This window comes from Durio zibethinus, chromosome 4, assembly GCF_047325235.1.
Source record: "Durio zibethinus cultivar Kanyao isolate XHJ-2024 chromosome 4, ASM4732523v1, whole genome shotgun sequence".
In the NCBI taxonomy this organism is placed as follows: domain Eukaryota; kingdom Viridiplantae; phylum Streptophyta; class Magnoliopsida; order Malvales; family Malvaceae; genus Durio; species Durio zibethinus.
Genome location: NC_143165.1, coordinates 34,194,518 through 34,218,711, shown reverse-complemented (window position 1 = coordinate 34,218,711; position 24,194 = coordinate 34,194,518). Strand labels below are relative to the sequence as shown.

The window sequence follows — 24,194 nt, the reverse complement described above, 5'->3', positions numbered from 1 at the left end:
ATTTATACTATATACTTTTTTTTTCCTCTAAAGCCCCACTAATTTTAGTTAGTTGCCTTATGATTCAGATGTCTATAATAAAGTAGATTCCTCAAGTTGACCATTTTTTGGCAAAACTTTAGGTTCTGGCAGGGATGATTTTTTTTCTTGTCTAATTGAGCTGAGATTTGGGCTTTTTTTTTTTCTTGCTCTATATGCTGTTTACAATCACAAAATGAGGATTTTTTTTTTATTTTATTGGCCATAATAATGGACTATTGAGTGTTCTTATTTGAATGTGCCTAATAAAGTCATTAATGATTGTTTAGTTACTCATAAATTATAAGAATTAGTAGTTAAACTATTATATTATCACATCAACTAACAATAAAATTTTTAAACTCATCAAAATTAGAAGGCTGAAACATACCTTTAAGATGTTAAAAAAACATGTTATAACCTCCCATTTTTATTTATGAAATTAAAAAATTTTATTACCAACTAATAAAAACAAAAATTTTAAATTTAGAATTTATTACATTCAATAAAAAGTTTTTTGTCCTTAATGATATTACTCTAGTTAACCCTCAATAATTAACTTTTTTTAGATATAAATATCTTCTTTGCACCCCAAAATTGAAGTGCCTTGGGGTAGACTTGGAGAACGGTGGGGGTGGGGGCGGGGGCGGAGGGCAGAGAATCCAGAGATAGAATCACCAGAAATTCATGAATAATCTTCTTTTATTGATTATGTGGGAGGTATGAACTGTGAATGTAATCCCTTTTATGCCCCAAGGATCCATCGGCAATCCTATAAAGAAACCTAGGGGAAATGTGAAACAAGATAAACAAAAAGTTACAATGAAAAATTATATCATCCATCCATCATGGAAATGAAAAATTATGTCATCCACCATCCATCCATCCATGAAAAAATGTGAGATTCTTTGCTAGCATCAATCTCACCTTTTGTCTGGTACAATACGAGAGTTTTCATGAAAGAGACCTTGGTTGAGATGTGGGGCGTGGGTAATGATGTTGTCCATGCAATGAAACTGGTACACCAGGGGAACCAGGCAGCCATACAGGTAAAAACATAGGGTGGATTGTCCCATTCAAGACAGTTGCCCAAGTGTCTTATCCAACGTACATGGTCATGTTTCAGTTTTCATTCAACAAAGAAACAATCAAACAAATGGAAAAAAATTAAATTTCCTGGGACAATGGATCGTCTCCTTCCCATTTGTTCTGGTCTATGCCTGACAAAAGCTCACTCACCAATCCCATCACTGGGGCCACCTGACACATTACCATCTTCATTTATGGCTGATGACAGACACCTTCAATCCTTCATCAGAATCATCACATCGCTTCCCAAGAGGAATCTCGGAGGAAAGCTTTATCTTTGAACTGATATATTTGCTTTCAACTCATATCTTGATTGCAGAAATGGCAGATTCATGTATTTGGCTGGCAATGAAATCACATCTTCATGTAAAACTTATCAAAGATAGATTTTGTGGTCCAAAACAAAGTTGATAAACCATTTAATCTCACGTGAGAGTTGAAACCTTAAATTAACATTTTCTTGGCTGTCTAGATTCACACTCCAAACAAATCTATGAACCGATAGTCTCTTCCTTCATCCTCACTGTTTAGTCGGTACACAAGCAAAAACTTGCTCAGAATCTATATTAAATGAGTTGGTGTATTTGGGTTTCTCATTTCTTTTTAACTACCCGCATCAGCACAGGCACGACATAAGCAAATAAGGAAAGAAGCTACACGATTTAAGATAGAATTGCTCACCAAAGAATCGGTTGCTATTGTGACAAGCACCAATGCCAATTGACCTTAGACTTGAGGTGGGCTTGTGTTGGTCTTCGTATCTGTGCATTAGTCCACACTCTACAGTGAACGTCTTTCACCAAGTCCATTTACTTCTTGTATCTTAGTCACAACATAAACAAATCTTTCATTTCCTAATGATTTGAATTTAAAGTCCCTATATAAAATTCTCAAAATCCAGTCACTTAACTGTTTTTTCCTGCATCATTTTCCTTGGATGGAAAATTTCCAACTTGGTTCTCTTTATATGAATTCTAGTGGTGGAAACTGCATGCCTCAAAATTCACAGTGAGAAAATTCTAAAACAAGGTTGATTCTAACTTCAAACTCTAAATCAAGGGAAAGTGCAGAGTTCACTGTTAAAGCAAGGCTTCAATTTTGTTTAGGTACTCACCGGAAAAGGAAAGATGTTGTGTTTGGAAATTCTATAATTTGGCACTGTCCTTGCAACTCAAAAGTAAAAGTGAAGTTGAACCTCTAGTATCCAATGGTGCCCGAGCACAATGACTAATTTTTTATCCTCCACCCCCATAGCACCTCCACTTTTTCACATTCCAACTGCAATTTACAAAAAGTAAAGGTGAAACAAACAAAAGAGATTAGATTCAGAATAGACGTCCCAGTTATCATGATCAAAATTGTCAAAAAAATGGGGCCAGTCGGCTTTTAGACCTGAGATATCAATTTAGAATAAAGGGATAACTACAATATGCAAAAGCTAGCAGCACATTTGATCATCGTGAATGTAGTTGTTAAGATTACGAAACTCGATATCAGTCAAAAATTTATCCAAGAACCATAGGTTCAATCACTCTTGACTTTTGGCATGAGATGCAAATTTTCTCTAACAGCAAATATGTGATTACACAGTACACCAGTTAGTTTTACAGGGAATGGTGAAAACATGGAAGGAGAATGATTATTTCATCCAATGCTTTAAACTATAGCCCAAGAAAAGAACCTACTTCTGTATAACTTAATTATAAAATTAAAAATATTTTGATCCATCTTACCAGATGAATTGCTTTTTAACTGTGACTAACATTCTCCACCTATTGCTGTCCAATTGAATGGATTTATATTCTGATTTTACAGGTCATTCAGCACTATAGCTTTTTCTCTGCATTTTTCTTTTTGGGTGCAATGCAACAATAAAACCTAAAACCTGAATACAATTACAACAAGGCCAAACTACCAGATACCTTCTTCAAGTTAAAAAAAGAAAAAAGTGCAATTTTTAATTTCTTTCTGGACAGACATACGTTGGTTCATGAGCAAAAAGAAAAGCAAGTTCTTAGTCACATGGAAAAAAGTAGATAATGTACAATATTTTCGTTTTTCAACTAGTGAGATCATGTTAAATTAGTCACCAAGAAAGGAATTGAAGAAATCTCTAGAATAAAAGTATTTTATTCTTCTATATTTTACTTATTACAATACTAGAATTGTGTGAAAATATATAAGCTAAAGAATGAATATTCTCGGCTTTAAAACCCAAAATTCATGCATTAAAACAGCTAATGAAATGAGTAATTTACTCTCTATACATAATAGAAAATATCTAATGGATTTGGTGTAATTACCCAAATTACTCCTTATTCTAAAAATAAGAGACTTAACTAAAATAGATAAAGTGAATCAATCAAGTAATAATGAAGATTTGATTTCCACACTCCCCATTAAGCTAGGTGATAGACGTCAATTATGCCCAACTTGCACTTCAGATTCTCGAAATTGTTTTAAAAGAAAGTTATAGTTAGTATGTCTGTAGTTTGAAGACATGTGGGAGTATAAATTAATCTAACAATTCCTTCCTTTATCTTCTCTTTGATGAAATGACGATCAATCTCCACATGTTTAATCCTGTCATGATGAACAGGATTCTTTACTATACTTGTGGCAGCTTTGTTGTCGCAGAAAATCTTTATAGATTCTTTTACAGAAACCTTTAACTCCTTTAGCAACCTTTTTAGCCAAATTCCCTCACATATGCCATGAGACATAGCTCTAAATTCAACTTCCGTGCTACTGTTAACCACTATAGATTGCTCCTTGCTTTGGCAAGTAACCAAATTTCCCCACACATAGGTATACAATAACCAGTTGTTGATCTTTGGTCAGTAACAGATCCAGCCCAATCAACATCAGTGTAAATTTCAACATTTTGGCGTGATGTCTTATTTAAAAATAACCTTTTACCAAGACTCTTCTTTAGGTACTCTAAAATTCAATACTCAACCATCAAGTGTTCCTCAGTTGGGTTGTTCATGAATCTGCTTACCATGCTAATCGAAAACCGATATCTAGTCTTGCATGAGAGGTAGATGAGTTACCCAACAAGTCTTTGATATCTGCCCTTATCTGTTGGTGGACTTCCTTCTTCCATTCCTACCTTATTCATTATGTCCATAGCGGTGTTAACAGGTTTGAATCTAAGCATTCTAGTTTCCTTTAGTAACTTTAGGACATACTTACGCTGTGAAACAAAAATGCCAATCCTTGAGCAAGCTACCTTCATGCCAAGAAAATATTAAGGTGTCCCAAATCTTTGATTTCAAATTCTTTGGCGAGGAGGTTCTTTAGGTTGCTAATTTCTTCCACATAATCTCCAATAAGAATAATGTCATCCACATAAACAATAAGAATGCCTATTTTTCCTTCAAGTGAATGTTTGACAAACATGGTGTGATCGGTCTGGCATTGTGAAAAACCATACTTTTTTACCACTTTTATTAGTCTATCAAACCATGCACATGGGGATTCTTTAAGACCATATAAAGACTTTTGAAGTTTACATACCTTGTCAGAATTGTCCTGATTTTTGAATCTTGAAAGGATTTCCATGTAAACTTTTTCTAGGTTGCCATTAAGAAATGCATTTTTGACATCTAGTTGGTGGAGTGACTAATCTAGATTTGCTGCCAATGATAATAATAACCGAATTGAATTAAGTTTAGCAACCAGAGCAAATGTTTCCTCATAGTCAACACCATAAGATTGAGTAAATCCTTTTGCAAAAAGGCGAGCTTTGAATCTATTAATACTTTCATCTACATTGTGCTTGACAATAAAAATCCATTTGTACCCAACTGAATTTTTTCCTTTGGGTAATTCTGAAATATCTCATGTTAGTTTTTTTCTAAAGCACTGATTTCTTCCAAAACAACCATATTCCATTTTGGTTGCATGAGTGCTTCATAAATATTATTGGGAATCTACATATTGTTTAGTGTGGTAACAAAAGCCCCATAACTAAGTGATAAACTTTCATAAGAAACCACATTACAAATTGGGTGTTGAGTACATGATCTCACACCTTTCCTTAGAGCAATCGGTTGATCAAGATCATCGAAAAATTCAATTGAATCAGATTCAGTAAGAGTGTTGCCTGTGTTGGTTTCAAGTATCTCTAAAATCGGTTCAGAGGTTTTGCTTTGAAGGTGTACATTCTCCTAGATCCTTCTGAGTTTTTTGTTGGCTGATAAGAACAAATGCAGTGCATTCAAACATTTTAATGGGAATAGATAAAGATGATTCGAATGTGAGGATAAGAACTAAGAAGAGATTGGCAAGGGGTTTGAAATTTAAGGACTCAAGAAGGCATTCTGTTTATAAGATATGTAGCGATAAGAATAGCCTCATCCCAAAAATACTTAGGCACATGATCAGCCCTCATGAAGGATCTTGCAACTTCCAACAAATGTCAATTCTTTCTTTCAGCAATATCATTTTGCTAAGGAGTATTGACACATAAGCTTTGATGAGTTACAATATTAGATATGATCAAAGGATTGAATTGAAGTATTCTCTTTCATTGTCGATTCTCAACACTTGGATTTTGGCTTTGAATTGAGTTTGGATTATATTGTTGAAGTTCTGGAATAGTTGGCCCATTTTTGATTTTTCATTCATAAGGAATATCCAAGTAACCCTGATATGATCATCAATAAATGTAATAAACCATCTAAAACTAATAATGTTATTTACTCAGGAGGGACCCCAAATATCACTGTGTATCATTGAAAAAGGATGGAATGATTTGTAAGGGTGATTAGGATATATGGTATGGGTACGTTTGGATAGTTGGCAAACTTCATACTTGTAGACACCTTGTTTAATCCGAGGCTCAAATCAATTAGGCCTAGATTTAATTCAAGCTCAATTATCCAATTTTTTACATTTCTTTTTTATATCTTGTTTGTCTTATTTATTTATCTTTTTTTTTTTATATTTTAGTCTTTTATTTATCTAGTTCTAAATTTTTATCATAAATCATAAATTATGTTAAGTAATTTGAGTACTAATAAAGGATGATCTCGGCAATGAAGACATAAACATGATGTCTTTAGATATTAAAGGAAGATTAAAAAGAAAAAAAATCAAGGAATCAAAGTTAGATTTAATTTGAGAAAATTTTGAGGGATTCTAAAAATCAAGAAAAATCGAGACAATTTTAGAAATTAATTAAATTGGTTTTAAAGAGAATTAAGAAAAAAAATCAATTCAAAACATAATCAGATCTGTAATTTTTTTCATTCAATGCAAATCCCTAAAATTCTTAGCAGAACACCAATCAACCACACACAAAAGGGGAGAGGGAAAAAAAGAAAAATTTTAGAGCTCTTAATTTTCTATTTTTTGGGAGGAATCATTCAAGCAAATTATGAGATTTTTTTTTCTTTAAGTTCTGTGATTTTATTTCATTCTGAATTTGATTTGATTTTTGGGTTTCCTAAATTTGGGTTTTAATTTCTGAGTTTGATCCTATATTCTATTGAGTTTCTGAGATTTTTGCTAGGGTTTTTTTGTTGGCTTTTGATTTTGGGATTTCTATTGGATTTTCAAGAATCTGAAAACTTTTCTAGGTTTAGGATGAACTTTCCTGTTGAAGTTTGAAGATTTTGCTTGAACCCGACAACCCATGTGAAGATCCGTGCTTTAAGCCTGACTCGATTGCAAGTTTTTCTTTTTTTTCTTTCATCCTATTTTCTGTTTTGATTTGATTTTATTTTACTTTTTCTATTTTATTTTCATTTTGTTTTTAGATTTTTTATTTTTACTTTTTATTATTATTTTCATATTTAATTATTATTTTACTCATTACTTTAAATTGAAATTTTATTTATTTATTTTTTAAAATACCTTTATGAATTTTATTTTATTTATTTATTTAAAAATAATAACAAAAAAATATTTTTAAAATAAATTCATGCATCTTACTAAACTATTGGAGGATTTTTCATGAATTAAAATTTTTTATGAATTCTACCAAATTATTGGAGAATCTCATAAATCAATTTTATAAAAATATTACTAATAAAATATTTTGTTTTGATCCTACAAAACTATTGGAGGATTTGTATCTTAAATTAAATCTTATCAAACTATTGAAAGATTTAATACATTTTCTAAAAATAAATTTACAAGGAAATCTCATCAAGCTATTAAAAGATTTGCATCAAAGTAAATCTTACCAAACTATTGAAAGATTTACTAATTATTTTCTTGAATAAAAATATATTACTGAAACCGACATCGGAGCCTCTTTGGAGTAGGACATTAGTCTCCATGAATATTCCTAAGGTGAAAAAATTATTTTAAATTGCTACCAAACTATTGGAGCAAATTTAGAATTAGTTTCCAATAATTAAACGATTTGGTAAAATTATAAGAATATTTTAAGGCTCAGATAATTTGAAATCAAACCGATACCATCATTTGGATAGGGGTAGTGAGTGTGCCATAATTTTTCTCACACGTAATCGCACTCCCGAATTTGAAATATGATTTCGTGAACTAAAATTTACTATTTAAAGATACCTAAGTCAATTTTGAGATTTTTCTTTAAATAAAATAAATTTGATCAGGTAATCGATCACACTTTAACATAAAAAGATTGGTGACGACTCCTTTAGTTTATCTCTAGCGATAGGTTCATGAATTTATACATTATAACAACATCGAAAGTTGGTAGAATTTTTATTGAATAATGAGGGAAACAACCTTTTGAGGTATAAAAAGTTTGAATGCCCTAACCGATAGTGTCACAACATGATATTACTATCTTTATTATTACTAGAGGATGAAGCTACACAAAAGGTTTTTTAATATTGTCTTTTAAAATCATTAGCTCTCAAGATATAAAGTCCTGCACACATCTTAGGATTGCCAATTATCTTTTTCGAGTCCAAATCCTAAAATTCACACATATTTGGAAGGAATTTAGTAATACACTTAAGGTCTCTTGTAAGTTTGCTTATAAACAATATATTACAACTTAGATTTAGGATAAATAAAACAGAATCAAGTGTTATCTCTTTGAAAATACTAACAAAACCTGTACCGACCACTTTTGAAAGTGACCCATCAGTAATTCGAACTATGAAGTTTTCATGACATTGGTTGTATTTACTGAATACAAATGCATCCCCAGTCATATGGTCTAAAGCTCCTAAATCCACAATCCATGAATTTGATTCTTATAGTTTTACACTCAAGGCACTTAGAAAATTACCTTTTGTGCTAAAGAACCTATTCCAATAGCGCTAATTCTGGGGTTAGAGGTAATCTTTGATGCCAGACTCTTCCTTCTGCCGGCCATGCTAGATTTCGAGTGAAAAATTTCAAAGATTCAGATCGTGCTCTTATATCATGAAGAAATCTCTAGAATAAAATTATTTTATTCTTTTATATTTTTCTTATTACAATACTAGAATTGCATGAAAATATATAAGTTAAAGACTAAATATTTTCAGCCTTAAAACCCAAGATTTTCATGCATTAAAACAACTAATCAAATAAGTAATTTACTCTCTAGATATAATAGGAAAATATCTAATGGATTTGGTGTAATTACCCAAATCACTCCTTATTCTAAAAATAAGAAATTTAACTAAAATAGATAAAGTGAATCAATCAATGTGAAAAAACTAAGAAATAAATTAGTGTGAAAACTGAATGTATATTGAAAAATTGCTTCTTAAGAATTATACAAGAATTTTAGATTTATATACAACTAACTAAGGGTTAAACTAGGAAACTAAATCTTCCTAAAAAACTAATCCTATAATTGAGACATTTTCTATCCTAATTTTTTGTCCTTAATTCTAGGGATACAAATATAAATATACAGATTACAAGATTACAACTAGCTGTAAATAAGTGTTTTTCCACTCCCTCTCAAGCTAGTGAATAAGTGTTTTTCATTCCCAGCTTGAAAATAATTTCTTGAAATGTTGCACTGCTGAGACCTTTAGTCAACATATCTACAAGTTGACCCTTGGTTGATACATAAAGTGTACAAATTAACCCACTGTCTAGTTTCTCCTTTATGAAATACCGATCTACTTCAATGTGTTTTGTTCTCCTTATGTTGCACAGGATTGTGTGCAATGCTTATTACAGACTTGTTATCACAGTAGAGTCTCATTGGTCCATCCCACTTGATCTTCAAATCTTCTAGGATAATCTTTAACCATATTAGTTCACAAATTCCTTGAGCCATTGCTCTGAACTCTGCTTCAGCACTTGATCTTGCCGTCACATTCTGTTTTTTACACCTCCAAGTCACAAGATTACCACCTAAGAAAATGCAGTAGCCTGAGGTAGATCTTCTATCAGTTACTGAACCTGCATAATCAGCATCTGTATATGCTTTTAGAATTAACCCTGAATTTCTTTTGAATAAGATACCTCTCCCAGGATTGACCTTCAAATAGTGCAATATACGGTAGACAGCCTGTAGGGCACTTCTTTAGGACTATGCATAAATTGACTTACTACACTCACAGCATATGCTATATCAGGTCTAGTATGTGAGAGATAAATGAGTCTTCCAACTAATCTTTGGTACATCTCTCTATTTACAGGAACATCTTCATTAGCTTCTCCAATTTTATGATTAGGATCTATAAGGGTATTTGTAGGTTTACATGCGAGTTTTTCAGTTTCCTTCAGAAGATCAATCACATATTTATGTTGTGAGATGAAGATATCATGTTATGAGTGAGCTACTTCAATTCCTAGGAAGTACTTCAATCTCCCTAGCTCTTTTATCTCAAATTCTTTAGCCAAACACTGTTTTAGAGATTCTTTCTCTTTTTCATCATCTCCAGTTACAATTATATCATCAATATACACTAATAGAACTGTGACTCTCCCTGAATCAGAGTGCTTGATAAATAATGTGTGATCTCCTTGACTCTATTTATATCTCATTACTAGCATCACTTTGACAAATCTCTCGAACCAAGCCCTAGGACACTATTTAAGGTCATATAAAGCCTTTTTTAGCCTGCATACTTTGTTTGCTTCTAGATGACCTCCAAATCCAGGTGGAACCTTCATATATATTTCTTCTTCCAAATCACCATGTAGAAAAGCATTCTTTACATCAAATTGTTGAAGCTGCCAATTGTAATTTGCAGCCAATGATAACAAAATCCTAACTGTATTCATCTTGACAACTGGAGCAAAGGTTTCCTAATAATCTACTCCATAAGTTTGAGTGTAACCTTTAGCCACTAACCTGACTTTATACCTTTCAACAGTACCATCTGCTTTGTATTTTACAATGAAAACCCATTTACACCTCACTGAATTTTTTCCTTTAGGTAACTCTACCAATTCCCATGTCTGATTTTTCTCTAAGGCTTTCATTTCTATTTTCATGGCTTGCCTCCATTTCTCACTGGATAATGCCTCAGATAATGTAATTGAACAAAAATAGTGTTTAGGCTCACAAAAAAATTTTTATGGGATGGTGAGAATTTTTCAAATGACACAAAATTAGAGAGTAAGTATAGTGGATGCTTAGTACATTCTCTGGTTACTTTCCTAATGGTAATAGACAGATCATAATCACTAATTATAGTTTTAGGAGATTCATGCTCATTTTGAAAAATAGAGTAAAAAACTGTAGTTACCTCATTTTCAGAGTTAGGATCAGGTTCTTGGACTAACACTGGTTCAAGATCTGAAACTTTCCTTCTTGAGTACACCTATAATTCCTTCATAGAATCAAAAATAATATTATCCTTTGTCACATCTTTTGTATTTAGAATGGGTTTAGACTCAAATTCAGTGTTTGACTTGGGCTCAGCAGAAACAAATTTCGACTCAGAAGAATTAATTGGTGTAAATGTTGAAGAAGGGGACAAATCAAGCAAAAAGAAATCTTTATCCTTATCTTCCATGAATGAAGTCTCCCCCTAAAGATAAGGTTGAGTAAAAAATGGTTTACTTTCTTCAAAAGTGACATTTGCAGACATATAAAATTTTTTGGTAGAAGGATGATAGCATTTATATCCTTTTTGAGTTGAAGAATACCCCACAAAAATACACTTAATCGCTCTTGAATCCAACTTTCCCCTGTTATGACTGTGAACATGAACAAATGATGTACAACCAAATATCCTAGGTGAGAGATTGTTTGTGGTATTGAGGTTGGGATAAAATTGTGAGAGTAGTTCCATAGGAGTTTTGAATCCCAAAACTCTTGAAGGTAACCTATTTATAATGTGTGTGACAATGAAAACAGCTTCCTCCCAGTAAGATTTAGGTACATTTGCTTGAAAAAGAAAGGCTCGGGTTGTGACTAGTAAATGGCGGTTTTTCCTCTCTGTCACTCCATTCTGCTGTGGAGTATTAACACAAGATGACTCATGGATAATCCCCTATTTTTAAAAATAGGTGGATAGACTCTGGTTGAAGTAGTCTCTTGCATTATCAGACCTAAATCTCTTGATTCTCACTCCAAATTGATTTTGGATCATGTTTTGGAAGCTTAAAAACATACTATTCACATCTAATTTGGATTTAAGTAAAAAAAACCCAAGAGACCCTGGTACAATCATCTATAAATAAAACAAATCATCTCGCACCAGAAATATTAAGAATTGTAGAGGGACCTCAAATGTCACTATGAATCAAGTAAAATGGAGTAGAATTTCTTTTGTTACTGATTGGAAAAGACACACGTCTATGCTTTGCAAGTTCGCAAATATCACAATGAAAATCTTCGACATTTAATCCTTTGAATAAAGAAGGAAACATGTTTCTCAAAGTTCCAAATAAAGGATGTCTAAGACGAAAATGATAAAGCTAGATTTTGTCTTTATTGGAAGATTTTTCAGAAAGAAATGACAAACGTAAACTATTCTTGATATTACTTGTGTTATTTGATGTCTCAAGATGGTATAATCCATCATTCTCCTTAGCAAGTCCAATCATCTTCCCCGAACTCTGGTCCTGAAATTCATAATAAGAGGGATAAAAAGTTACTTTACAATTCATATCTCTGGTAAGTTTTTGTATAGATATCAGATTAATAGACAATCCAGGAACATGAAGAACATTTTTTAGAACAAACAAGGGATTAACTTGAACATCTCCTAATCCTGCCACTGTAGTAAGTGAACCACCTGCAACAACAATTTTCTTATTACTAGGACACAAGCTATATGTACTAAACTTTTGTGAGGAATGTGTCATATGGTCTGTGGCTCCTGAGTCAATGACCCAAGAATTCGTAATAGGCTTAGTTGAGACATTTAATCTATGAGAACCGGAAGCTTTACCTGAACTAGAAACCTTACCCAAAGAACATACCACAGTAGGCTTTTCAAGGATTTTCAATAAGTTTTTTGGTTTTTCAATCTCGTCCCTGTCGAACTCTCCTTGTTTCTGAGACATCTATAGTACTCCAGTGATTTTTCTAGTTAACATTTCCTCAAATTAGATGGTAGTGATATCTTTCTTTGAAAAGGTTCGGCAATGAAGGCCTAAACAGGATTCGACAATGAAGGCCTAAAATAGAAGTCAGCAATGAAAGCTGAAAATTTTGCTTCCCAAGAAGAGCCTAAAGCTCTGATACCATGTGAAAAAACTAAGAAATAAATTAGTGCGAAAACTGAATGTATATTGAAAAACTGCTTCTTAAGAATTATTCAAGAATCTTAAGTTTATATACAACTAACTAGGGGTTAAACTAGAAAACTAAATCTTCCTAAAATACTAATCATATAATTGAGAGATTGTCTATCCTAATTTTTTGTCCTTAATTCTAGGGATACAAATATAAATATACAGATTACAAGATTATAACTAGCTGTAAATAAGTGTTTTCCCACAATCAATGTACTAATGAAGATTAGATTTCAATAAGAATGATGTCAGACTTTAATTTAAATAGAAACAGCTACTAAGAATATCAACTGAAATTTGAATACTCAATTATTTAACTCCACTTAACTTCATTTGCTCATTGCCAGGATTGTAATCATGGGAATCAAACTGCCATTTCACGTCAAACAAAATTACTGAGAATTTTTTTTTTCAAAACTAATAAATTATTGCACGCATTAGTTGCAAAATCTTTACCTTAGCCTTACCGACGATGAAATACCCTCTCTATTCAGGCTTGAGCTTGATATAAGAACTTCCATGTATTGTTGCCAATGCTGGTGGCTCCACATTAAACATGACAAAAAATATCATATCTAGATCAAAATATTCTCAAGCAATCAAAAGTGAAAAAAAAAGTGAGATGCTGGGCAAATCACAATTACAACAGAGGGGGGGAGTATTGTGATGAAGAACAGGCAAATGAAGAGAGCCAAAGTACTTGGCACAAGTACTTGTTCTTGGTTTGCAGGAACAGCTGCTGAGTTAGTGAATACTTTCTGGATGAACAAAATTTTCCCAAAGGAAATTGTCAGTTAGCTTTTGGTAGTAGTAAATCAAATTATAGAATTAAAATATAAAGGTTGCAACCAAATTCCCTAAGAGCTTAGCATTCAGAAACTTATTTTCTAACCTTTAGCTCTTCATCTCTTTTAAGTTTTAACATGAAGAGTTCAAAATTGAAATTAGATGCATTAAATGCATAATGTTGGGAGCATCTTGTATAAATGCTTAGTCAAAACAGGCAGCTCTAGCTCATTTTAGAAATTATATAAAAGGTGAGGAAATTTTAATAATAGGAATAGGACCCATCAAAGGAAACTAGCAACCTGAATTATTAACATGTATAAAACCTTAACTGTTCTCCTTGTACTATTACAAAGTTTGATCACACAAGCTTGAAGACATGTCTTAACCTTAGATTCTTCAGAGATTCTAAACCATCCATCCTGATTTTGGGGTAACTTGTCTGTTCAAGATTTTTAAACATATTCCATGACAAACTGAGCATGAAAAACCAAATAGAAAGTCATTTTACACTCTACTGATAAAGCATGTGTTGTCTCTAAATTGTTTACCGAATAGAAAGACATAAATGGAGGCACAGAGTCTTTGCACATTTGCCCAATCCATGACCATACAAGTGTGTGGCAGCAATTCACCAGTTTCTACGATCCACAGAAGAAGCAGAGGATCATAAGGGCATACCACATTTTGATTAGTTGATCAATCATTGCGCAGAATCAACTCACTGACCACTGATCCAACAGTGTTGAGTTATCCTGATTCACCACATGCACCACTTGCTTGATGCTATCTATTTGACTGATTCTACATTGTTTTGGTTGCAAGAACCTTCCGTTTAAAAAAGAGAAAACGTGTAAAGTTTAGTAAAAATCGAGTGTAAACTATTTTGGTGACAAATATGACCATAACAGTATATCAACCATGAATTCACATTGCAGTGGGGGTCTATGCGCTCAGACTCAAATGATATAATATAATAAGTCAACCAGGGATGAAAAAACCTTTCAGTGTCTTCCAAGCTGTCAGTTTCCATCATGTTTACGTCAGGAAATTGTCCCAACAGTTCATATCATGTTGGCCATGTAAAACAGGATAGCACAGAATTTCAACTGGCTCCACACTTGTAGCATATGATCATTTTTTAACACAGATGCCTAAAATACCATTTCGTTTCTGTCAGACCCCCTTTTCATTTCCAGAGCATTTTATTTTGTCAGTTAATGTAATTGTTCTTGTGCATGACCATTATCTCAGTAAGAAGGACCAAAAGGAAAATTAGGAATTAGTGATCCTACTGAATTAGGGGCTGATAACTTTCAAATTTGATTTAAAACCTAGAATCACCAAAACTACAGTAACATACACATAGTTGCTCTATAGTCTATACAAGTACGGATACGTACATAACTATGAAGGAAATGCCATCACCCCTTGACATAGAGCAAGCAAGGTTGAAACCAAACTGAAAACGCTGGTAAGAAATTGAAGTTTCAATCAAGAAAGAACAGATCAAAACTAACCTGCTAACCAGTTTCAAATTGATACCCTATCAGTTTCTTCTGACTTCTTAGAATTTTCATATGGCAGAGTTCTACACCTGCTTAGGCAGCGCTGTTTCAGCACCGACTCCATATTTTAATGCATTGTTTTCATTGTTCTGCCTCTTTCAGAGATTTTATCTCATTATAATCATCAGTTACTTCCTTACACCATTTTCCTTCATGTGTATTTGACCCACCATCATATTCTTACTATCCAGCCTGTTATATCATCAACTTAAAAGCAGCACAATAAATCTGCAAGTGGAAGAGGACCATCACTTAATCATGGGAGCACTGCATCAAAAACTCAAGAAACCAGTACCTAAGCAGATCATATGTGATCATCATCATATTTCGATTTATTTTTTAAACATTATTGACATGTTTAGACAGAGAAAGGTTTCACAAGTATCATCATAATCTATACATGATGTTACAGTACATGGTCCAAGCATCTATATCTCTTGCACTTTTCTTTGAAGAGTGGAAGACATTAATTAAAGTATCATAATTATAGAAAGAAAATGAAGAGCCACGGATATCAAATGATAATACATCTCTATGGTATGCTCCTTCTACTGCATGCTCAATATATTTAATATGTTATTGTACTTTATGTAGAATTCATGAAATTTAGGGATAAAATTTCTCTAAAAACGATCTTGTCGAGACACAGAAGATATTTTCTTTACACAGGAATGGCAAAGAGCTGCCTTTTCCCATCTCCATGACTATTCATTTTCATTTTTGAAGGAAATCATAGTATTTAACAGTCACATGGTAATAAATTAGAACAAGCATTCACTAGTGAGCATGGAAGAGCAAAGTAATGTTAGACTTTAGTTTCTCGATCACAGTTACTCAGTTAGGCAATCCAGCTGAAGCAAGAATTGTCAAAGAATACTATGAAAATCAATCCACAGACGAGCTTTGCAAAATTAGAGGCTATAGGTAAGGAACCTCTACTAAAATGGAATCCACATATATTGATTGTAAATGAAAGGTTTTGCACCAGTAGTTGAGGGTACAGAATTTGCCACTCAACATCTATGATATTTGTACTCATTCATTAAAGATGGCTTTCTTACCTTTGTCTCTTAGTGGTAAATCCTTTCCTTTTTTTTCAGCTCAGACATTTTCACAAAGTTGCTTGCAAGACACTTATTTTTTTCAAGGCCAAAAGTAATGAACTTGATGGGGCCTGCAGAAAATACATATTATAAGGAAATGATGACATGACAGTGAATGTGTACGTGACTGACTAAGAAAGAAAACAACTTCAACATTCCATAGAAAAGAGTGCTGGGATGTATTGAGATCACAAGCTATGAACTTTTGTTAATGGTCATTATTTGGCTATGCTCCCAAGTAGATAATGGACAATTGTCATTATTAATCACTGTGTAGAAGTAAAATCCTATTATGAGGGTTTAGTCATATACAGTGGCAAATTAACAGCGCACTAAATGCAACTAGATTTATGAAACATAAAATGAGAAGAAATGTGTTGTTGATGAGTTAGATTTTACTCATACCAGTGGTGGTTCTAAGCTACCCGCATGCTTTCCATTTTCCAAAATGGTAAAATTAACTAGAATATCAGGGGCATCAAGTGGATTCAATTGGTAGCAGCAAACTGAAATTCTTTAAATGCAACTTCAACATTATTGTTATGTATTGAGTATGAAGATATTTATTTAAGTAAATTATCGTTTATTATATTGTCTATCACACAATTATCATTCAGTTAGAAAACCCAACACAGTGGCAGACCAACCAAGGAGCATCTGGCAGACTTACTTTTTGTATCCATAATGAGAAAAGATCTTCTTCTATTGTCATATTACCTTTTAACCGATTGAAATCCAACAAAATAGTCTCCGCAGCCCCCACTAGTAAAGCCAGTTTCTTCCACCAAACACCAAGTAAATCATTTATTGTAATAATGATAATAAATTCATCAACATCCTACGCAAAAAGGTCCATACAGATTTACATGTCAGAAAGGGTGGTAACATACAACATGGCAACTTCAAATCAATGATCTGGAACAGTTGAACATGGTTGATTGCATCTTAACTTTAAGATTTATCGGACATGTGAGTGATTCATATATGCCACCATAATAAAGATTATTAAGTATAGCAGTCTGTGACAAATCATGCAAATTAAAAATAAAAAATAAAAAAGATAATGAAAAGAAAGAAAGGAAAAAGTCATAAATCCTGTTACCCGTCATGCACATGAACATGAGTGGATGGCTTATAGAATTTTGAGTTCCTGGTGTAGAGGACCCACTCTCCATTTGGTTACATGATGTGATCTTGACAATTAATAGCCAACACAAATCTTGTAATGATCTTTGTGTTTCTCTCCAGCCATCTTTATCTCAGATGATAGGAGGCTTCAAGGACCTAATTTATTTCACATTCATAAACAGTTCGTAATCAAAAGGTTAAGTAGATCCCCACTCCACCCACCATCCGCAACAAGTGATCAAACTTGGTATCCGGAAGAGAGCAGAGATGAAGGTATACACTCTTTGCTTATGCCTCGTCAAAGTGATCTTCCTCACTTCTATGGGTTGAATTTTTCTCTTTTGGATGCAGTTACTAGGCTGGATGCACCGTAAGTTCCGCCAAAATAGCAATGAACCACTCAAGGATTTTGTCATTGGTAAGTTTCATCCTGCCATATAGCTTTTTCTACTGGGACATTTATATGGCAGATGCAACTGAAAGGAAAGCTCTAATATCTTGACTCTTTTCATGAAAATTATGCAAATTGTAATGGCAATGCATGACTGATTATAGATGTGCACAAAAGGCTACAAAACTATCAAAGACCTGACAAGTGGTGCACATCTAGACTTTGTTTTTCTTTTTAACATTTTCTGTGTCAGGGCATTCTTGTAATTGTCTTACAGGGCAGTCATCACTGGATGACCAACAATTCTACTCAAAGCCAAACTATGGTACCAAGCCATTCAGGCAAACTGGGAGAGACCATCTTCGAAAGTCTTTTGCTGGTGTAGAAGCAGCACGGGTAGAAGAAGAAGACTATGAAGAAGAATCATCATCAGCCATATCTGAGCTATTCCATGGCTTTCTTGCAATAGGCACCCTTGGTTCAGACCCTAACATTCCTGATCCATCAACACCAACATTTGCTATATCTGTAGAAAATATAACTGAAAAAGAAACAGAAGTAACAGAAAATGAGCTGAAGCTCATTAATGATGAGTTGGAGAAGGTTCTGGGAGCTGAAGCGAAAGAAGAAGGCTGCAATGACTCATCTGGAAGAAACAGTCATGTCAGCACTGGAAGAAGCAGTCATGGCAGCACAATTACACTTAGTGGAAAGCCAATGGAAGGTCCAGATACCAATGGGAATGGTACTACAGTTTGTCCACTACAAGGTTATCTTTTTGGCTCAGCAATTGAATGGTCAGAAACAACTACAGTGGCAAAAAAGGAACATAGGACCTCACTTGGAGAGCTGTTTCAGAGGACTAAAATAACAGAGGAGAATTTTGGGAGTAAATATGACAAGGAGGACAAGCGAACAGAGAAGGAAGGAGATAAATCTGCAGTTCACATTATGAAAAAAATGCTGAAGAAGAAAATGCTCAATGCTTCTAGGAGCTCTGCTACAGCTACGGGTGGAAATATTGATTCTGCTTCTGCAGAAACAAAACTGCACAAGGTACATAAAAAAAAAACCAGACCAAACTTTTTCTTTGTCATGCCTTTTCAGGATCATTACAGAGTGATACATATGTCAGTTACAAAGAAATTTCAAAGTATAGAATCCAATAATTTTTATGCATGGCCATATGATCCTATGCGTAAACAATGAAAAATGCAGGCCAAGATAAAAAGCAACAAATTGAATGGTCTGCATATCAAGCATGTGTTAAAAGTAGTTCCTATTCTTTTTTCATTTTTCCCTTGCTTTCTTCTCTTTATCTTCTTTATTTCAAGATTGACAAATATTTAACAAAAAAGGCCATGGGCTTTGAGTTTTAATGAATGTACTTAAGATTATGATGATGAAAAAAGTTGAGTTTCCTAATTCCCTGAAATGTGGTGTGTAGATTTTACACATGTTCCACAGAAAAGTTCATCCTGAAAGCTCAACAGCAACATATAAACATGGCAAGCCCCAAAAGAATGAGAACAAGAAAGGCATCTGGTATGATGGAGGACATGAGAATGGAAGCCATATGCTTGCAGAGGAGGACATAATGATATTTCCTCAGAGAGCCCCTTCAAAGAACACGCGACGCTACAAGAGCCAATCTAACCCACCTCAATTCACACTTGGCTGCAATGATTCAAATGGGAACAGGGAGTTCTGGATCAAAACAGATGCAGATTGTAAGTATACACGATTTGACATTTTCAGAATCCATTAAGAAGTCATGGACTGCCTATAATTCAATGATGAAATCTCATCCTTGTCTAATTTTTTTTTCTTGATTTCTTTCCAAGAACATTTTATTTTTCAATAACTAGTTTCCTTAATTGAGATCCTAATATGGATGCTTATAGCCATGCAACAAAACCAAGTGGGCACTTAATTAGTTCTGCTGCCTAGTGATCCTCCTTACATTATGACTCTTCAGTAAGCATTAGTGCTCATCACATTTTTGACACATGGAATTGAAGACCAGAAGGCAGATGCAGCAGTCACTTGTTTGCTACTGTTGCACATATATGATATATACTGGTGTGACTATTTTGAGTTTTCAAAATAAATATCCTAATCCTGTAAAACGGCTTGTGTTTGTAGACCTGGTGTTGGAGCTCTAAAAGGTGGAAGCGACTTTCAAGTGTGGCTTTCCAATTATCATCCCCAGTTAGCATGAATGAAAATTGATGGTGTTTCCTGTGTTTATGAGATTCTCTATTGTTAGTAATTATTAAAATGGTATTTGCGAGTGGCTATTTTACTAAAGAGCTTGAAATAAATAATGGAGGCCCTCCTCCTGAAACCTACATGTGGGAGTGCTTAATGTAAAATTCTAAGGCATTATTGTTTTCCTACCAAACATATATCAATTAGTATTGGAATTGAATTACTTCAATTTCTCCTTAATTATATAAGATCAACCAAAAACCATAACATCCTTGAAGCAAAACACATCATTTAACAACAGACAACCAGAAAGCTACAAACAAATGTGAACCAATCTGTTTTTAAGTTTTTCATAACATTTTCTACATGAAGTACCGCAAATTAGACCAATCCCAAAATAGTGGTGGAAAATGATGCAGTAAGAGTAGCTAGAAACACAGATTCTTTGTTTCTTTTTGCTTTTATACAAATTTGAGAGCTTGTTATAACTTTACAAAGAGAATGTAAAAAAAAATTGTGGCTTCCAAAACTAGGGAAAAAAAAACAAAGCCTCAAAAAATGCATATACCCTTTGGTTGGCGACTGGTCAAGCACATTGTAACTATTCTAAACACAGGGAATGTTACAAATAAAGAAAAAACAAAGGGAAACAAACAGAGGGCAGACCACACAAGTCTTTCAAATTATAAGTTGTTCAATGGCGGTTGCGGAATGAAATTCATTGAAGACGCCAATTAGAAACAGCCGATCTTATCCACAAAAATTCGGACTGTCTAAAGCAGTCACGCTTCTATTAAGTAGAAGAAATTTGCATATGTAATGTAATAATTCACAAAACATTACATGAAAGGAAAAAGGTGGGTTACCTCGAAAAAAGATTAAGTGAGTGGCCATTGTTTCTGCTTCGCTTCTTCTCTGTCTTGTTTCTTTGTCAGTTACTCATTTGTGGTAAAATGGTCAGTTTCCCATCAACTGAAAAATTCATGGAAGTTTCCTTTTTTAACCAAAAAAAGTTGGACATTGATCCAGAAGTCCGGATAAGGTCTGGAGGTCGAGAGTCAAGAGTCAAGACCGACTAGGGCACGGACCACGATACCCCCGGCCTGGACGTCAACGACACCATTTCTAACTCTCGAGAATGTAATCGAGCCGACACCGAGTCGATCCAGTGCCAGACTTAAGAGTTTGGCTCGATTAAAAACTCGAGACTGAAAGTACAGCTCGATTTCGATCAACTTTGAATTCAGCTTTGATAATACGGTAGATTTTGCACTTAATCTCTTGACAACAACTGTAGCTGTTAATAGAAGTAGTGACCGTATGGATTCAACCGAAGGCGGGCGATCGAATTTATTGTGCTGCCAGTTAAGTTCAAACACTAATTTCAGTTAATGCATTTAATGTAAATTTTTTATTATTTCTTTTTCAATGACGATATAATAGTTTTTTTTTATTACAGTTATAATGATTTTTGTTATTATTTTTAATTTTATCATAATTAATTTCATCATTTATCAAAATAGATCTTTAAAATTCATATAAATAAATAATGAAATTAATTTCGATGAGATTAAAATAATAATAAAATATTTATTTAAATATAAAAATAATGATAATGATGAAGTGAAAAGAAAAAATAACAATTAAAAGATATTAAAATATAAATTATATTAATAAAAATTTTAAATTATTTAATATTTATAAAATTAATTAGAATTTTATTTAGTTATTAATTTATCATATAATAAATAAATTTTATTTATTATAATAAAGTAATAAACTTATTTTATAATTTTAAATAAAAATTTAAAGTATAAAAATATTTTGTCTTTGTAATATAAAATAAAGGATAAAAAAAGAGAAAAAAATTGAAGCTTAATGCGTTTTTTCAACCGAAGCTAAATCCTCCAATGAAGAAAAGCAACAATCGTGCAGCAGCTTTGACATCCAAATGGATGTTAAACATCTGTGGACACAAATTTTGTTGGCAATTGCATTTCACTGGAGGTGCAATTGAAACCAAATGAAACTTTAGACTTTTAATTTTGACATATTTCGATAATTTCAATTATAAAAAAAATTGATAACTTCATTTATAAAAAAAAATAATACGTTAAATGTAAAAATTAAATATTATCTTTCTATTATTTATTTTTATATTAAATATTAAAATATATTTATAAAATATAGTTATTTAATCTCACGTCTCATTCAAATCAAATGATCAAATTTTGAATTCATTTATTACTTAAATAATTCATATTCAACTAAATATTAAATAAAACTAATTTGGATTCAACTACAAATGGGGACACAGTAAATAGGAATAAAAAGGCTCTGCCCCTTCTTTCCTTGATCATTCTCCTTCTCTTCTATATTTCTTTCATCCTCTAGTATCTTTTTCACCCTCATTCTCTTTTGAAACTTGGTATGTTTCTTTTATATTTATTTCCCTTATAATTGATATCAAAGACTTGTAATTAGTATCAAAGCCTTATAACAAACCTTGTATATCATAGATTGTATAAATCAGTGTTCATATATATATATATATTTTATTTGAGATTTCTATATCACAATTATTCGTATAAGTTTTTTTTTTACTTTCGCAACTTTTAATTTTAAGTTTTATGTTCTAAAATTAATATATATGTTTACTATCTCATGCCAGTGTTGTAGTTTTCCTGTGACCTTTAAATCTAGCTTTGGAGATCTTTGTAAAATATACAAACAGTTTTAGGTTCTGGTAATATGAAGCAATATATTGAAAACTATGATTGTTAGAAAAACCCTATAATCATAGTTTGCATGTGAATCCTCAATTAAAAAATTATATACCGACAATCAACCATGGTGTTAATAGTTTAGTTGATTTATTGACTATTTTCTTTAAAAAATTATATAGTAAATGTGATATGTTAAAATCAAAAGTAATTAATTTAGGACAAGTTACTTGTTTAGATTTAAACCAAGATTCTAAACAATTATTAGTAAATATTAATAAAAAATTAGAATTATTAGAAGTTGATAAAGTCCAACAAATGACTTTGGACCTTTATATTATGATATTGTTATTCTTTCTCCTAATGATAATAAGCCATCATCTTCTTAACCAACTAAATTTTCTAAAGCAGAAAAATTAGATTTTAAATCCTATAAAAGTTTTATAGAACATTTTAAATATAAAATGAGAAAAACTATAGTTCCTAAAGAAAAGATTGATTATTTGAATATGATAGAAGAACTATAAAAAACACATATAAACTTTTTAAAAAAAAATTAATTATTATTGTATGCTTAATTATGATATTACAAATGAAGATAGTTTAGAAGAAAAGGATAAAGAAAAAAATAAAATTTTAACTACTAATCCAATAAAAAAAGATAAAACTAGTAGTACAAAATCCTTATCTTCTAAAAAAGTAGATAAAGAAATCGATACTAAGCCTATACCTATGGATCTTGATCAACAAAAGGTTGATAAAGAAAAAAAATAGTAGGAGAAATTTCTAATAAAAAAATTGATGATAAAAATAGGTTTGAAAAAAAGACTGAAGATGATATTTATAAAGATAAAATTAAACAAACAAGAACATCTTCTGAAACTATTATGAAACCTGTACCACAATATAGTTTTATAAAATCTTTAAATAAAAGAATTATAACTCAAGGAGGAATGTATTTAGATATTTTAAAAATATCTATAAATGACCATGAAAAAATCATATAAGATTGAGCATAATCTATGACTATTGTCGTAAATAACTATAAAGACAGTTGGTATAAAAAAATTTTTAAATTATTTTTGTGAAACATTTCATTAAGATGTTTTGCAATTTTTGCAAAAATGGAAAAACTTCGAAATAGGAAAAGTTCTAAAAGAAACTTTTTAAATCAAATTATTACTATACCAAATTTGTTAAAAAATCTTACAAATCTATTAAAAAATGAATTTTATATTAGAATGGAACCAGCTGATCAAAATAGTAAAGTTAATTATATATTAACTAAAATAAAATTATGTGATATAAGGCATTTAGAAGAATTTTCTAAAAAATATATTCATGATACCAAAAATTGGATGAATCACATTCAAAATTTTGGAAAGATCAATATTTTCATAAATTACCATCACCATGGAATGAACTCTGTAATCAATCATATCCCAAATATTTAGAATTTCACAACCTTACAGCATAAAATAAAGACTATTTAGATTCTATAAGAATAGAATTTATTTTGCCTCTAAACAAATTA

The 24,194-nt window shown here is 32.2% G+C and overlaps 1 protein-coding gene and 1 long non-coding RNA gene across 45 annotated transcripts; one reads left to right on the top strand and one right to left on the bottom strand.

The window, feature by feature from the left end:
- Positions 1 to 702: 702 nt before the first annotated feature.
- Positions 703 to 21,414, bottom strand: LOC111287597 (uncharacterized). Of its 41 annotated transcripts, none has more exons than XR_016341764.1 (14): positions 20,804 to 21,410; positions 17,310 to 19,433; positions 16,925 to 17,045; positions 16,166 to 16,278; positions 15,057 to 15,332; positions 14,088 to 14,364; positions 13,395 to 13,508; positions 13,207 to 13,293; positions 13,079 to 13,119; positions 11,997 to 12,075; positions 2,222 to 2,385; positions 2,018 to 2,094; positions 1,789 to 1,929; positions 1,063 to 1,449 (listed from the first exon to the last, which is right to left on the bottom strand). It is a non-coding gene; the product is annotated as an uncharacterized LOC111287597 (long non-coding RNA). The 41 variants fall into 41 exon arrangements; XR_016341766.1 differs by having other exon boundaries at positions 13,207 to 13,286; positions 13,451 to 13,508; positions 20,804 to 21,409; XR_016341767.1 differs by having other exon boundaries at positions 13,207 to 13,286; positions 13,464 to 13,508; positions 20,804 to 21,409.
- On the top strand, positions 17,468 to 20,166 carry LOC111287595 (protein LAZY 1-like). Of its 4 annotated transcripts, XM_022878241.2 has the most exons (5): positions 17,468 to 17,608; positions 17,687 to 17,753; positions 17,980 to 18,782; positions 19,174 to 19,456; positions 19,872 to 20,166. In XM_022878241.2, exons 1-5 carry the CDS (start codon positions 17,603 to 17,605, stop codon positions 19,889 to 19,891), a joined length of 1,179 nt encoding a protein of 392 aa, XP_022733976.2. In that variant the 5' UTR covers positions 17,468 to 17,602; the 3' UTR covers positions 19,892 to 20,166. The 4 variants fall into 4 exon arrangements, with proteins under 4 accessions (XP_022733976.2, XP_022733978.2, XP_022733977.2 ...); XM_022878243.2 differs by lacking the exon at positions 17,468 to 17,608 and having other exon boundaries at positions 17,681 to 17,753; positions 18,004 to 18,782; XM_022878242.2 differs by lacking the exon at positions 17,468 to 17,608 and having other exon boundaries at positions 17,681 to 17,753.
- Positions 21,415 to 24,194: the final 2,780 nt, after the last annotated feature.